Raw genomic sequence first — 14,896 nt, 5'->3', positions numbered from 1 at the left:
ATAGGCATGCACACACCACAGACTTGAGGTGAGTTGCTAAGCGCTTACATTAGGTCTGGATTTGGCACTTCTGTCTCTGAAGGTGGCTTAATCCTCTCACCTGGGTGGCCACTGCTGCTGCAGAATCAGTATTTGTGTGATGTTACTTTCTGCAGTAGTGGCCTGGCCACACAAGTTCAGACTTACTTTTCCCTGGGGATGGCTCCACCCCTATTCCACCTTGAGGAATCACCCTTCCTATATCTTCCCACCCCATCCACCAGGGCCCTTGCCCGCCTGCCCCCAGGTGCCTCCCCCAGCTACCAAACAGCTTCCCCCCCGTAGGTTTTTGAACCCTGGAAAACACACAGAGTTGGTGCCTATGGACCCACCTGTCACTTTCAGGATGACGTGTCTTAGCAAACCTCTGTTTAGTCCAACAGAGCGATGCCACAATGGTGAATGGAATAAAAATGATCAGGGATATGTAATAAAATGGAAAGCCTGAAAGTTATGCACATGCCATGTTGACATAAATGTGTTTCCTTATCTTTCAGGCCTCATCTCACCCACCTGTGGTGTCGGGTCTGAAGTAAGGACATTTTTACTTTGTGTTTATTCAGTAACCAATACAACAGGGTCCTGATGTTGATTGGGTGCTAACACCATACAAAACTATTAATAACTACTTAATACATCTTTTATACTAATCATTAATTGCCATTCCTAAAGATACAGAATGCTAGAATGACAGAGAGAGAACTGACAGGGAGGAATATGAACAGGACCAAAGAGAGTACCCCTAGAAAAGAAAAGGGAGATTTTTTTAACTGAGCTGTATTTTGATTGAGGGCAGCTTGCTAATTGTTCAGTGATTCAGACATAAGGAGAGGGATTCTACATAGAAGGCAAATCCCTAAATAATTCACATTAGTCTGCAAGTTATTCTCCCAGAAGGTGTTGAATTGTAACTGTTTCAAGGCAAGTGACATTGTATTTCATTTCCTGGAGAGACAAAAATTGGAACAGACAAGGTAGACCCTTAATGTACCAGGATAACCCCAACACGAGTAGGCTAAATAATGCCCCTTCAGGATATTGTCTGAAGCAGATGTATGACTGGAGTTGAAATGCTGTGAATATTTTGCTTAAAAGCTTCTCTTAGGGCTTGATACCCATATTATCCAGGAGAGTTTGCAAGCTGAAAACGTTTTGTTTGGCTTTTCCCCTGAGCAGACCTTATAGCTTCTAAAAGAGACTGATCAGATCTAGACAGGAGGAGAGATCACAATCACACCCCGTATGTGTTAAAAAAGCAGTCCTGCTGCACCATAAAGACTAACAACTTCAGTTATTACGGAATGGGCTTTCATGGGTAAGACCCACTTAAAAGCAAGTCCTACCCACAAAAGCTCATTCCCTAATAATTTTGGTAGTCTTTAAGGTGCCACAGGACTGCTTTTTTGTGAAGCTACAGACTAACACGGCTACCTCTCTGAGAGTATTTAAACCCCATGTGTGGTATTCCGGAGATATAGCTACAGCAGGTCTCTAATGGCCCTGTTCTATTATGCTGATAGACGAAGCATAAAATGAGGTGGAAAGGCCCAAAAACGAGCAGCCAGGGGAGAAACAGTAGTGAGGCACGACTGCCCCCCCATCCCTGGGACCTAAGGAAGATCTTCATGCTAAATCTGTGCACGGTCAGTGCTCAGCACCTTGTGAAGGTGGAGAGACAAGATGTGTTGGGGAAAGGTTAGAGTTGAGAAACAGCTGTTGAGTAAAGCATGCTCCTTTGGTGGTGGGCATCAGAAGCAGGGGAAGGCTCCACCCACACTCTGTCTCCAGCCCCACCCCCATACAGTCTTTCAGAGCTACCTGGGCTTCAGCCATGCCCAGACTGGGACAGCATGCCCTCCTGTGCTCTGGGTCTGCGGAGGATGTGGCCATGCACTGCCCTCACTCCCTGGGCTCCAAATCTGGGGTTGCCTGCCACCCAGCCTCCCCAGGTTCAGGAGTTTGGGGCAGGGGAGGGTGGAGCCATGAGCCGCCTGCTCTGGGGGGAGGGCCTGGCTCTTAGTGGCACTGGGCTGAAGGGGTGAGGCCTTGGGCAGTAGGGGCAGGGAGTTGGGTGGAAGGGGGAAGCTGGGGGTCTGTGGCATATTCCCCTCTCAGACTGGCGTAATTTTTGGTTATAATACAGAGGTAAAGCTAATGCTCTTTGAAGTGGCATTACAGCCTTTTGCTGCCTTCTACAGCATGGAGGGGAAGAAGAGTTTAGGCTGGCCAAGGGCAGTATGGGGCTAAGGGAGTGAAAATGGCTGCCAACCATTGGCCAAGCATTGCCGTTGGGACTTCATTTGTGTACAGATCAGTGATGCATGAGGTCTAGAAGCTACTACCCTTGTTTCCTCCATGGCCATCCAGGCTTTTGGGGGACACTGCAGGACAGATCTTCAGCTGGGACCTGATGAAAAGCCTACTGAAGTCAATGCAAGTCCTTCCAATGGCTTCAGTGGGTTTTAGATTTGGTCATTGGTGTAAATCCGGCATATTCCCATTTTAGTATGCTAGGTTTACCCTAGCTGACGACATGGCTTGATGTAAAAACTATGACTTGTAAAACTTCATCTGCCCTGCCATTCCATAAACATGAACTCAGAAATGTAGAAAAAAAGGCATGAAGTCTTAGAATTAATAATTATCACTGAATAATTAAATTATTTCACCATTTTGTATAACAAGCGTAGGATTTTATGCAAGGGGGCAGGATAATTCTGAATTAGTTACATAAATCTTTCCTAAAATTTCCTGTCCTTCTTATGTTATTTAAAATTTCTTACACATCAATTAGTTTGAAATAATAAGACTTTAGGCTATCTATTAATTGCTGCACTGTAGACCTGACCTGTATTTAATGTTATGTGATGAAAATTAAGCTGAAGCACCGAAGAATCTTGGCTAGCAGAAAAGGTTTCCTCAGCCTTTGAGTAACAAAGAAAAGATAATGGGAGAACTGAGTATACAGGACACTCTTTCCTAGTTTACCGTATTCTGCTGTCACATGCTAAGACAGACTGCTGCAGCTCAACGTTTTTATCCATAGCTGTTTAAAGCCCACTGACTGTGATGGGAAGGGGAAGTGGGCAGTGTGTATGCTCTCCCTGTTTTGTTGCCAAAAGGCAGTTTTTGGCAAGAAAACTTGATAGTGTAGATGAGGCCTTAGCAACTTGTAACGTCACACCCCATGGATTGCTGCATCAGTCGTCTGACTGCTTACCTGGAAGGGGAATTGGAACCATTAAGATATCCTGAAAAGAAGAGAAACTAGCCCAAGATGAATGCGTGGGAAGGCTGCAAAGGGACACAGGAGAGAACTGCTCACCTCTCAATTATTTTAAGAGCTGTGTAATAGAATATATTATAATCAGGACTCCGTGTAATTGGGCCCTGCAGAATTCATCCTCTGTGCCACCGAACTGTGCTCAGAAACCTCAGATTTCATTTTAAAAATCCGTTTCTCGCACTTGCTGTTGCAGAAATACACTCAGTCGATGTTTTAAGTTAAAACCTACACAATGATGTCCATCTGAGCCTGAAACAATTGCTCTGAGAGGTGTGAACTGACCCAGTTCCTGTGGACTCTGCTACTACAACGTCTGGCTTCTCCCAAGATACTGCAGAATTTGTGGGTTTGTGTTGGTCTTCCTGCCCCCAGCCCTGCCAAGATCTATCTTGTGGCTGGCTTTACACGGAGCTCTGGTCAGTGCTGCTGCTGGCAGAGCTATGCAAAGTGAGCTTCTAAGGATTGCAAACAGCTGCTTATTTGCATACTCCTGAAGTTCATAACCATAGCTACAAGAACCTCTTTCCTGCCGGCATCCCCTTCCACCGGCACCGAACTCTCGCGTGCCTATGGTAATGAACTTCAGGAGTATGCAAATAAGCAGCCATTTGCAATCACGAGAATCACTTTGCGTAGCTCTGCCAGCAGCAGCGCTGACCAGAGCTCTGTGTAGACCCAGCCTGTTTTCTCCAGCACTACCCTCAAAAAGGAGCTAATTAAATCACAGTGCAAACTTGCTGCATTGTTTGATGGAGCTAGGCTTTGGGGAGCAAGGATGGTGGTCCAGCCTGCAGGCAGGGAGTGGGGGAACCAGGAATATAGGCTGATGAGCTGGAGGCCTGAAAAGCCAGGGAGATAAGCTGCAGAAGCTGGCTAGCAGCCTCCCACTTCTCTGGCATACATGAAAGCCAGACATGGTCAGCCAGGCCATCTGGACCGCATTGCAGGAACCCAGGCTTAAAGGAGTGGGGCAGGATCAGAGAACACAGCAAACAAAACCCATCTTCACAAAAAAATCAGTCAAAACTAACTGTGAATGATTTTTTTCACTGAAGAGTATTTTCAAGAAGGGGCCCTGGGTGGTTCGGTGGGGGTGGGAATGAAAGGTATTCCAGGGCAACAAGATAAGTTACCAGTCATGCAGAATTTAGGGTTTGTGGCCAGAAAATTTGGCCCTATTGTGTGGGTGAGGACAGGCGACGATTGTCTTGTGTACTGAGAATGTGGCTGAGGGTGGGTTACAATCTCAGATGTGACACTATCCCTGTGTTCCACTCAAGATTGTGTATTGATACCTCCAGTATGTTTTAAAGACCTTTACTGCAGCAGTATCCACTACAGGCTGAACCTCTCTAATCTGCAACTCTCTCATCTGGCAAACTCCATAATCCAGCATGGTTTTAGTTAGCCAGACGACCACTTACTATGGGTGTGGCCAAGATTCCTGTGGTACCATAAAGTTTGTTTAGAGACACCAGTCCTGGCTCTCAGTGTTCTGTGCTGTTATTTAGCTCTAATTTATCCCTAAATGTCTTCTAGGAGCCTAGTAAGTAGTGGAAGTGTTGGTAACGTGCTAGAAAATATTGACCTCCCATCGTCCAGCACCAGTCAGGTTCTAAGGGTGCTGGAAGAGAGAGATTCAACGTGTAAATGCAATAAAAGGCACATTACTAAAAGAACAGTGGAGTGGATTAAATTCCACAAACACCATTCGTTCTAAGAGGAAGACTGACTAAAATCCGAAAAGCTGCACTCAGAATTTAGCCTTTGTATCATTTTCACAGAAAGGCCTATTTTAAAAGCACACACATTCAATTGTGAATTCTCTAGAGCACTGAGCATATCTCTGGAAGCGCTTGTACCACTTGCAGAATTGAGTGCTTGTTCTGATCAGCACCTCTGGATGCTCCTGCAATGCACGTGCTGAATAATAACTGCAGTAAGATTTAATCACAGAATCACAGGGCTGGAAGGGAACTCAGGAGGTCATCTAGTCCAGCCCCCTGCTTCAAGCAGGATCAACCCCCATTAAGTCATCCCAGCCAGGACTTAAAAACCTCAAGGGATGGAGAATCCACCACCTCTCTGGGCAATGCATTCCAATGCTTCACCACCCGCCTGGTGAAGTAGTTTTTCCTAATATCCAACCTACTCCTCTCCCTCTTCAATTTCAGACCATTACTCCTTGTTCTGCCATCTGACACCACTGAGAACAGTTTCTCACCCTCCTTTTTAGAGCACCCCTTCAGGAAGTTGAAGGCTTCTATTAAATCACCTCTAAGTCTTCTCTTCTGTAAACTAATCCCTCAGCCTATCTTCATAGGTCTTGTGCTCCAAACCCTTAATCATTTTTGTTGCCCTTCGCTGAACCTGCTTCAGCAAATCCACATCCTTTTTATACTGGGGGGCCCAAAACTGGACACAGTATTCCAGATGTGGCCTCACCAGTGCCGAATAAAGAGGAATAATGACTTCTCTAGATCTGCTTGAAATGCTCCTCCTAATGCACCCTAGTATGCCGTTAGCCTTCTTGGCTACAAGGGCACACTGTTTACTCTTATCCAGCCTTTCATCCACCATAACCCCTAGGTCTCTTTCCATCGTACTGCTGCTGAGCCAGTTGGTCCCCAGCCTGTAACAATGCTTGGGATTCTTCTGCCCCAGGTGCAGGACTCTACACTTCTCCTTACTGAACCGCAGCAGATTTCTTTTGGCTCAGTCCTCCAATTTATCCAGGTCCCTCTGGATTCTCTCTCTACCCTCCAATGAATCTACGTCTCCCCCTAGTTTTGTGTCATCAGCAAACTTGCTGAGTGTGCAATCCAGTCCCTCATCCATGTCATTAATAAAGATGTTGAATAACACAGGTCCCAGAACCAAGCCTTGCGGCCCTCCGCTTGAAACAGACCGCCATCCAGATATTAAGCCATTGACCACTACCCGTTGGGCCCAACCACCAAGCCAGCTTTCTATCCATCTTATAGTCCAAGGATCCAATCCATATTTCCTTAACTTATGAACAATAATGTTGTGGGAGAACGTATCAAAAGCCTTGCTGAAGTCAAGGTATATCACATCCACTGACTTCCTCGTGTCCACAGAGCTCGTTACCTTGTCATAGAAGCTAATCAGATTGGTCAGGCAGGACTTGCCCCTATGAATCCATGTTGGCTACTTTTGATCACTTTCCCCTCTTCCAAGTTCTCCAAAACAGATTCCTTGATGATTCCCTTCATTATTTTCCCAGGGATTGAAGTAAGGCTGACAGGTCTATAGTTCCCTGAATTGTCCTTCTTTCCTTTTTTAAAGATGGGCACTGTGTTTGCCTTCTTCCAGTCATCCGGTATCTCCCCTGATCTCCAAGAGTCTTCAAGGATAAATCTTAATCTTTTCTAATCACTTCTCAAACACCAACGTTCAGTACTAGTCATTTGCAGAAATAATCCCTCCTTCATATTTCATGGCATCTATTTTATTGATACGCTTTTAACACCTACTGCAGGAAAACAAAATGTCAGAATGTGATCTGCCAAGTGCAATATTATTCCCACAAGCCAGGCTGAAGCTAGATATAAAAGCTGACACTCCAGCAGACAGAACTCCAGTTCCACACCACAGTGATTGCAGGTTTTAGCTTGTGGTGCTGATTCAGGAAAGCAGCTCGGTGCAGAACGAGGCTTATGCTTGTGGTCAAATCCCACTGATGGGCTTTAGCATGTGCTTAAAATGAAATACATGTTGCAATGCTGTCCTGAATGGGGATTGATTTACACATGTCTGCAAAAGCTTTCCTGGATCAAGGCTTCTGGAGAAACTAAATCAAAGGTGGCCAACCTATGGCTCTTGAGCTGCACGTGGCTCTTTGAGCAATGAAATGCGGCTCCTGCTCAGAGCCGTGTGTCGGGGGTGCTTTCCACCACTCTGTACATGTGCCCCACTGCCCGGACAGAGAAGCACATGGTGGCTGTGGTGGTGGCAGCAGTTCCGGTGAGTCCCAGGCATTGGGTTAGAGTGGCAGGCTGGGGGTGCCTGGCTCCAGAAGAGGAGAGGGGGATTGGGTTAGAGTGAGGGGCTGGGGTGCCTGGCTCTGGGGGAGGGGATGGGCATTGAGACACATATGATCTATCGATTGTTTGACAGAATAAAAATAAATATGTAATATGCAGCTCTTTGCGCTCTACCCACAGCTATTTTGGCTTTTAGTCTCCAGCGGGTTGACAGCCCAAGGACTAATTGTGGCAGTAGACTCAATAAAGGGGCTCTATTCAGCCTTTCTTATGAGGCCTCAAGCACAGTACCTATTGGCCTCTTACCACAGCATCGGTCAATCACAAAGTCTTTGAAGGAAAGAAAATTCCCCCGACACCTCTGTGTGGCAGAATACAATGAACTTGGTGAATCCATGCATGAAGTTGTGTAATTAGATCTGATAAATTCAACTAGATTGCTGCCTGCACGCCTAATAGCCATCCATGCTAACAAGAACTGTATGCATCCAATAAGAGTGGACATACACTTTGGCCAGTCAGGGTGTGTGACAGACTTGCCAGGTCCCTGGGCAAGGACAGGGGACAGCTGTACGCTCTCAGAAGGGGCTGGGCCTCGGGTGGAAGGGGCGGAGCTGGGGACTGCCAGCCAGCCCTCAGCACTGCCCACAGTATGACATGGTCCATCCTCCTCCCGCCCCTCAGCGCTGCCCGGATGTCACAATGGGAAAGCTAAGGATGAAACATTACATATGAGATGGGAGAAACCGGTAAGTGATAGATACATGTAGCAGCTGTTTGTGATATATGTAATGAAATAGGAGGATCTAGGGTGATGTCATGATCTTAAAACTGCTGGACATTTTGGGGCTGCAAAAAAAATCAGGGAGAATTTCTGTTGCACAACATGTACACAGGGTGCAAAACTCGGTGCAGGCAATGTGATGGTTTGCATTGCAAGGAAGGGCCCCCTAAAACCAGGAGAGCCCCTTTGCAGCTTCATTTTGTGGGGTGTACCAAAGGTCCTCAGTCACTGCTGCTCTTAGGACCCTGACTGAGACAGAGGCTGGCACTCAGTACTTGCTGGTCCATACATACTACGTCAGAAAATGGCCTGAGTCTTATCTGTTAGGAAATCAAGAGGCCATAACAGGAGCAGGCTACTCAATGAATTCTTCACCAAACTTTGTGATCCAGTGAGTTACACAATAGTCAAGGGAGAATCAAGGGGTGGAAAAGGGGTTGTGCCTGGGGGAAAGGGTGGAATGGGGGCAGGGCAGGCAGAGCCTGGGGTGGAGCGGGGATCCAGCACCCCTCTGTCTAGAGGGGAAATTGGTGCCTATGCTGTTGCTGAACATCATTTCGGGTATGAGTGCCTGTTTGTGGGAAAGCAGGACAAAAGGTAAGTGCCCACAGACAAAAAGGACAGAGAGAGAATGAGAAAGACAGAGACCGCCACACAAAGATGCCAGCTAAAAGCATAGTGGCTGACCCTGGAAAATGTGTGGGGAGAGGTTTTTAGGTCGAGGGGCAGGATGCCAAGAAAGTCTTCTGGACTGTGAGCAAAGTGGTTGTTTCATGCTATTTGGTTCCTTCTGCACTCAGAAAACACAGGGTATTGTACATTCCTTGTCAATAAACAAGACTGCACTAAAGAAAATACCAGATGGCATCAATTTCTCATTCCAACTGGAACATTGCAAAGGGCCCTGTACTTTGCCTAGCTGCTCAGGTCAAAAGGGGCTGCCATCATTAACGCCATGATTTCTGACTTTCTAAAAGTTAGCTACATTACTTCAAAAGGACTGAGCTCTAATCTAGCCCTTCAGCTTTTCAAGAAAGAAAACTACATTTCCTAGAAGCAGAAATCAATATCCGTACAATGTTTGCATATAAATTACAAAGGACTATCAGATCCCTGTCAAACTGTTGACAGTTTAATGCTTCTGTCTCATATAAATCACCTGGGCTGTGCCTTCTGTGCACTCTCAGGCTACTAAGGTATTTATTATGCTCTCAGAGTTCCACCCGCTTTTGTTGCTCATGTCCAGTGCCAAGCAGAGAGACAAAACTAAGCACTTTTCAGAATGAAATGTCTGCTTTAAACGCACTGTATTTTACAAGTTAATTATATCTTTGCAAGAGACCCTACAACTAAAAACATCAAGAGATTATAAGCATGCAATGGTGGGTATAGATAGGTGAAGACTATGGGTCCATGAGGTCAGAAGACTGATTATTCACATCGGAAAAGCGACATGACTCAAATTAAGGAGATATTTTAAGCATCAATGAATACATAAAAGATGTATTATTTCTATTCCAGTAGAGCCTAGAGTCAAGGGCCCCAACAAGATGCTATGGCAAATCCCAAGGGATATAGCCACCTTGCAGAATGAATGCTGTCTGGATCCACGTCTAGCTGGCTGTGGGGAGAGGCTAGAGAGACTGGGACTTTTCAGTTTGGAAAAGAGGCGATTGAGGGGCGATATGATAGAGGTATATAAAATCATGAATGGTGTGGAGAAAGTGAATATAGAAAAATTATTTACCTTTTCCCATAATACAAGAACTAGGGGACACCAAATGAAATTGATGGGTAGTAGGTTCAAAACTAATAAAAGGAAATTTTTCTTCACACAGCGCACAGTCAACCTGTGGAACTCCTTGCCCGAGGAGGCTGTGAAGGCCAGGACTCTATTAGGGTTTAAAAAAGAGCTTGATAAATTTTTGCAGGTCAGGTCCATAAATGGCTATTAGCCAGGGATAAAGTATGGTGCCCTAGCCTTCATAACAAGGGCAGGAGATGGATGGCAGGAGATAAATCACTTGTCTTCTGTTCTCCTTCTCTGGGGCACCTGGCATTGGCCACCGTCGGCAGATGGGATGCTGGGCTTGATGGACCTTTGGTCTGACCCAGTATGGCCATTCTTATGTTCTTATGTTCTTACCTCTCTATTTCGAAGGGAGGATGGTAAGTAGGGTGTTGAGAGTTTATTAAAGAAGTGCTGTGGTGCATATGCAGCACTTCATTAAGCAAATTCCCCCCGGCCCATGTCAACTTTGAAGTGTTAAACTTCAAAGTGCCAGCTAGCGTCTAGCTGCAGCTCAACCGCCAGTACTTCAAAGTGCCCGGGGTACTTACAAGTCTCTTTATTCCTCAAAATAAAGAGAGCCGTGGCGAGCTGGCACTTCGAAGTTCAAAACTTTGAAGTTGCCGTGAGGGGGAATTTGCTTAATAAAGTGCTGCACATGCACCACAGCACTTCATTAATAAACTTCCAACACCCTCATTATCATCCTCCCTTCGAAGTAGGGAGGTAGTGTAGACAAACGTGCTGGGTCCTGAAGATGGCCCCAGTATGGTATGCCATGGAGAATGCAGTAAATTAAAACTTCTCTCCCTTCACTACTGTCAGACCACGTCCCCACCACAGATTTCAATCTTATTTGTGCCACATTACCTCCTTCCTTAAGATCAGATGTTTGGGAGGTCTCCCTCCAACTACCTGTAACCCTCAATTGCAACTACCTGCATTTTTAAAGATTATGGGCTAATTTGTAGCATTGCCAAAGCCCTGAAGAAGGGCAACAACACATGGTTGTGCTTCCTGAAAAGCTCACTGGTACCTAAACTACAACTTGTAGCCAGAACCTGCCTCATGGAGGTCTGGAGTGAGTACCCACAGCAGATTGATAACTACACTAACTGCTTCACTTGTGTCTGTTCCACTCAGTCCTCAGCCCTCCTACTTTTTCCTGTCTACCTGTAATGAAGGAGGAGCAGTAGTGACTCTTTGAAGGCTGCCACCACCCCTTACTTCCCCTGCCATCATCTGGCCCCTAAGACACTGAAAAACAGCCATTGTCAGCAAACAAACACAAGTGCCTTCTTACCAATCATCTGAAATCCTTTAATACAGGCACTCTCTAATGGTAAGCTCCATTCATTCATGATTTTTGGTTCCCTCCTTCCTGGTCCCCCCAGAGTGACAGTGCTTCAAAAGAACTTGTTTTTATTCCATCAGCAAGCTGTCAAGCATATGAAGCCATTCAGAAAGGTAGCATCAGCAAGGCAAAGGATCAGCACAGCACAAACAAAAAGTGACTGATTAATAATCAAAGCCGTTTAAACCCCACACCCTCCCCCCAGAGTCTAAACAGAAGAAAACCTGGGATCGACTGTACACCCACATCTACAAGCAGCTGTCCAGAGCTCCCTTCCTCCTCCATATTCATACCCCTGCTACTCACAGCCAAACTCGTGTCCCTTCTGCTAGGACAAGCTGGCATCAACTGTTCTATAAAATAATGTAAAGAAATAAACCATACTTCCATTTTTTCTGGTGGATGTGGCTATCTTTTCCTCAGTCTTCTTCATTCTACCGGGATAATTGCACTTTTTTTATCTTTTAATCTGTCCTGTTGGCTCCATTAATTCCCTCTTCCTCCCCCTTCCCTGACATAAATGCATTCTGCTTGCCACAGCTTTTCTTCTCCTCCTTGTTCCGATGACCTCTTGCATGGGCATGCTCTTCTCAAGCCTATGAACTTGCGCCCCTTCCCTTTTCCTCTTAACAAGGCTTGAATCTCTCCCCTTCCCGCAAGCCTCTTATGCAGTGGTTCCTCAGCTGGGTTGCCCAGACACAACGGTGTTCCAGGGGGGTCCATGAGTCATGTCTGGGGCTGCTAGCCCTGATGATCAGCTGCTCCCCCTACCTCCTAGTACCAAGGAACAGCTGTTCTGAGGCATGCAAGAGGTGCCGGGAGAGGGGAGGAGTGGGGATGGAGCACACTCAGGGGAGTGGGCAGAAAGGGGAGGGGAAGAGGAGGGGCGGGGAGAGGCAGAGTAGGACTGGGACCCTGGGAGGTGGAGGAGGAGGAGGCAGGACCTGGAACTGAGTGGGGACAAAGTACCCACTGGGGAAAATTAGAAACTGGGTTGGGGGAGTCATGAAAAAATTTAAATCAAAATGGGGGTTTTCAGGTTGCTAAAGCTGGAGAACTGCCTCAGTCTACCCCACTTTTTGCCTCCCGTCCCTTCCCCCTCTGATGGTTCCGGTTCTTGATGCCCTCATCTAGGGATTTCAGGTCCTCTCTTCTCCTTCCTCATAATCTCTCTTCACTTCTTCAGTGTCTATGGGAAACAGTGCATTGGTTCTCAGTGGGGGGTCTCAGGGGAACAGGATTTTGGCTCTGACATGCTCCAAAAAGATGGTGGCCTGAAAAGCTTTTATACTCACATGTTGCTACATGCATCTCCTGATCACAGCCCCACAGGTGGGGCAAAAGCATTACAATCAAAGCAAACAGAGGGGTGGGGTGTGACGTGAAGAAACTACAAACTGCTTTCCCAGACTAAAAAAGAATCTCGCCTTCAGTGGCAACATACGTTACACAGCCAGCAGATAATAAAGGGGCTCAAAACCTTCGGAGATTTCCATTATCAGGCGAACCAATGGGCAGTAAACCGCAGGCCCCTACCAACTCAAGTTTTGACATGAAAAATGAAAACAACATCAGTGTTACTAGATAAGAAGGGGAATGTTTCACTCACTTTCACTATAGTCTCACATTCCATTTCTACTTCTTTTTTTCCTCTACTTCTTGTTCTTCTATGCTCTTTAAAACAAAACCAAGGATCATTTCAGTTTTAGGTGATTAGCAATTACTCCAAACTGAAATTACATAATTTTCTGCAGTACAGGAAAGTAACCTGTCTCTCACCTAGACACTTAATGAACGATCACTCTGTACTTCTGCGTGTTGGCTCATTAATATTTGCCTAGTTGGTAGGAACAAGTAGGCAGTGAATCTGACCAGTCTGGAGGAACACATTAGACGGTCATACCAATCTATGACACAAAACCTGTCACTTTATAGAGTTTGAACCTCTCTAATCTGGCACCCTTGGAATCGTGGTACGGCATTATTGTCTAGCAGCATTATCAACACTTCCACTGCTTACTGGTTCTTGGAAGACATTTAGGCGTAAATTACAGCTAAATAACAACACGGAAGGCTCACAGCCAGGCCTGGTGGCTGTAAATAAACTTTATAGGCCCATGGGAAACTTGGTCATATCTATGATAAGTGGTTGTCCTGCTAACTAAAATCATGCCAGATTACGGGTGTTTATGGATTAGAGAGTTCTGGACTAGAGAGGTTCACCCTATATTAAAAGAGGACAATGTTTCATCATGCTTTTGTGTGGGAGAGCTGAAGTTGGGAGCAGCTGGAGCTCAGACACATGGTAAGAAAATATTTTTTTCCTTGAGAAAGAAACACTTTCTTGTAATAGGAGGAAAAATAAGTATATTTCCATAAGGATCCCACCTAAGGCTCTTATTGAAAGGTGCTTCTACAGTCACCTGCAACTGTACTCATACCTGATTTCTTAAGCTAAGCGGGACTGGCCTTGATTGCTTTGGAGATGAGAGACCTTCTAGCAAAAGCCAGAATGCATACAAAACTGGTGCTAGAAAGGTTACAGAACACCTCCTTTTGAGTCAGTAGCAAACCTATGTCTGAGCAGATGGAGCTACTGGTCATTGACTGTTGGGCATGACATTTTCAGGGTAAGGTGTAAAACCACTATTCTGATCCAGCAAAGAGCCCTTAAAACAAAACAAAACAAAACAAAACAAAACAAAAAACAAAATTCATATTTGGGTAATTTAAAAGAGTGGCAGGATGGCCATATAACCCCAACCTGTTGGCAGGCTTTGGAACCCTGCATGTTAATTGTTGCTGACGCTCTGGGACAAGTGTAATTCATTTTACACCACCATAAAAATAAGTGAGGGAAGGGATCAGGATTGATTTCTAAAAGAGAGTAAAGCTCTGGGTTAGAGAGATCCTGGGAAGAACATCAACCTAGGAGCATCCAAAAAACTTCAAAGGGTTTATGTAGCATAGTTATCTTGAAGGTTACTTTTTTGTTCATAAAACTATACTTTGGGAAGGGTAGACTTTTGGTTCTGATTTGTGGATGGATTAGAACACCCTGGTTATGTCTACACTAGAGAGTTTTGTAGACAAAACTGGGGTTTTGTCAACAAAACTTATGGAACCTCTACACACAAAATGAGTTTTGTCAACAGAAACTGTCAACAAAAAAGGCTGTGTAGATACTCAGGGAGCCTTTTGTTGACAAAGCAGAACAAAAGATTGATCTGCTTTTATGTGCAGATGCAGTCTGTCGACAGAAGTTTTGTCGAAACATCTCTTCTGACAGCAACTTCTGTAGACAGATGCTTCTAGTGTAGGTGTAGCCCAGCAGTTTACAGTTCAGCATTTTCTCTGCTAAAGTTACTTCTCCACTTGCATTTGGCTATGGTATTCTATGTCTATCGTCTTAAACTTTCGTGTAGCATTGCTGTATGTTTAATAGATGATGTTTCACCCCAGCAGAGAAGGAAGTGGTGAGCGATTGCTGTACGTTTATGGGAGCTGCATAAATAAGGACTACAGGTCTATTTCTGTTTGTAGGAGTCAAAATTCATGATTATTTTGCAGTACACTGGTGCTATTAAAATCTTGGAGTCTGCCACACTATGGCATACACAGTGTTCCATATATGCGG

At 45.4% G+C, this 14,896-nt stretch overlaps 1 protein-coding gene across 5 annotated transcripts in view; it reads right to left on the bottom strand.

Moving 5' to 3' along the window:
- Window positions 1–14,896, bottom strand: part of PLCB1 (phospholipase C beta 1) — a 746,723-nt gene that overhangs the window by 23,592 nt on the left and 708,235 nt on the right. For 3 of the 5 annotated variants that reach the window (XR_012644898.1, XM_074989348.1, XM_074989349.1), the window contains exon 32: window positions 12,869–12,933. The exons of the other annotated variants lie outside the window; for them this stretch is intronic. Coding sequence is in view for 2 of the 3 variants with exons in the window: in XM_074989348.1 (XP_074845449.1) it covers window positions 12,895–12,933 (39 nt within the window). In the remaining variant the exon portion in view is untranslated. The remainder of the gene's footprint in view (window positions 1–12,868; window positions 12,934–14,896) is intronic. 5 annotated transcript variants of the gene reach the window in all.

This window comes from Carettochelys insculpta, chromosome 3 (assembly GCF_033958435.1).
Source record: "Carettochelys insculpta isolate YL-2023 chromosome 3, ASM3395843v1, whole genome shotgun sequence".
NCBI lineage: Eukaryota > Metazoa > Chordata > Testudines > Carettochelyidae > Carettochelys > Carettochelys insculpta.
Note: the sequence above shows the minus strand (reverse complement) of the source record. Positions and strands in the feature narration are given on the sequence as shown.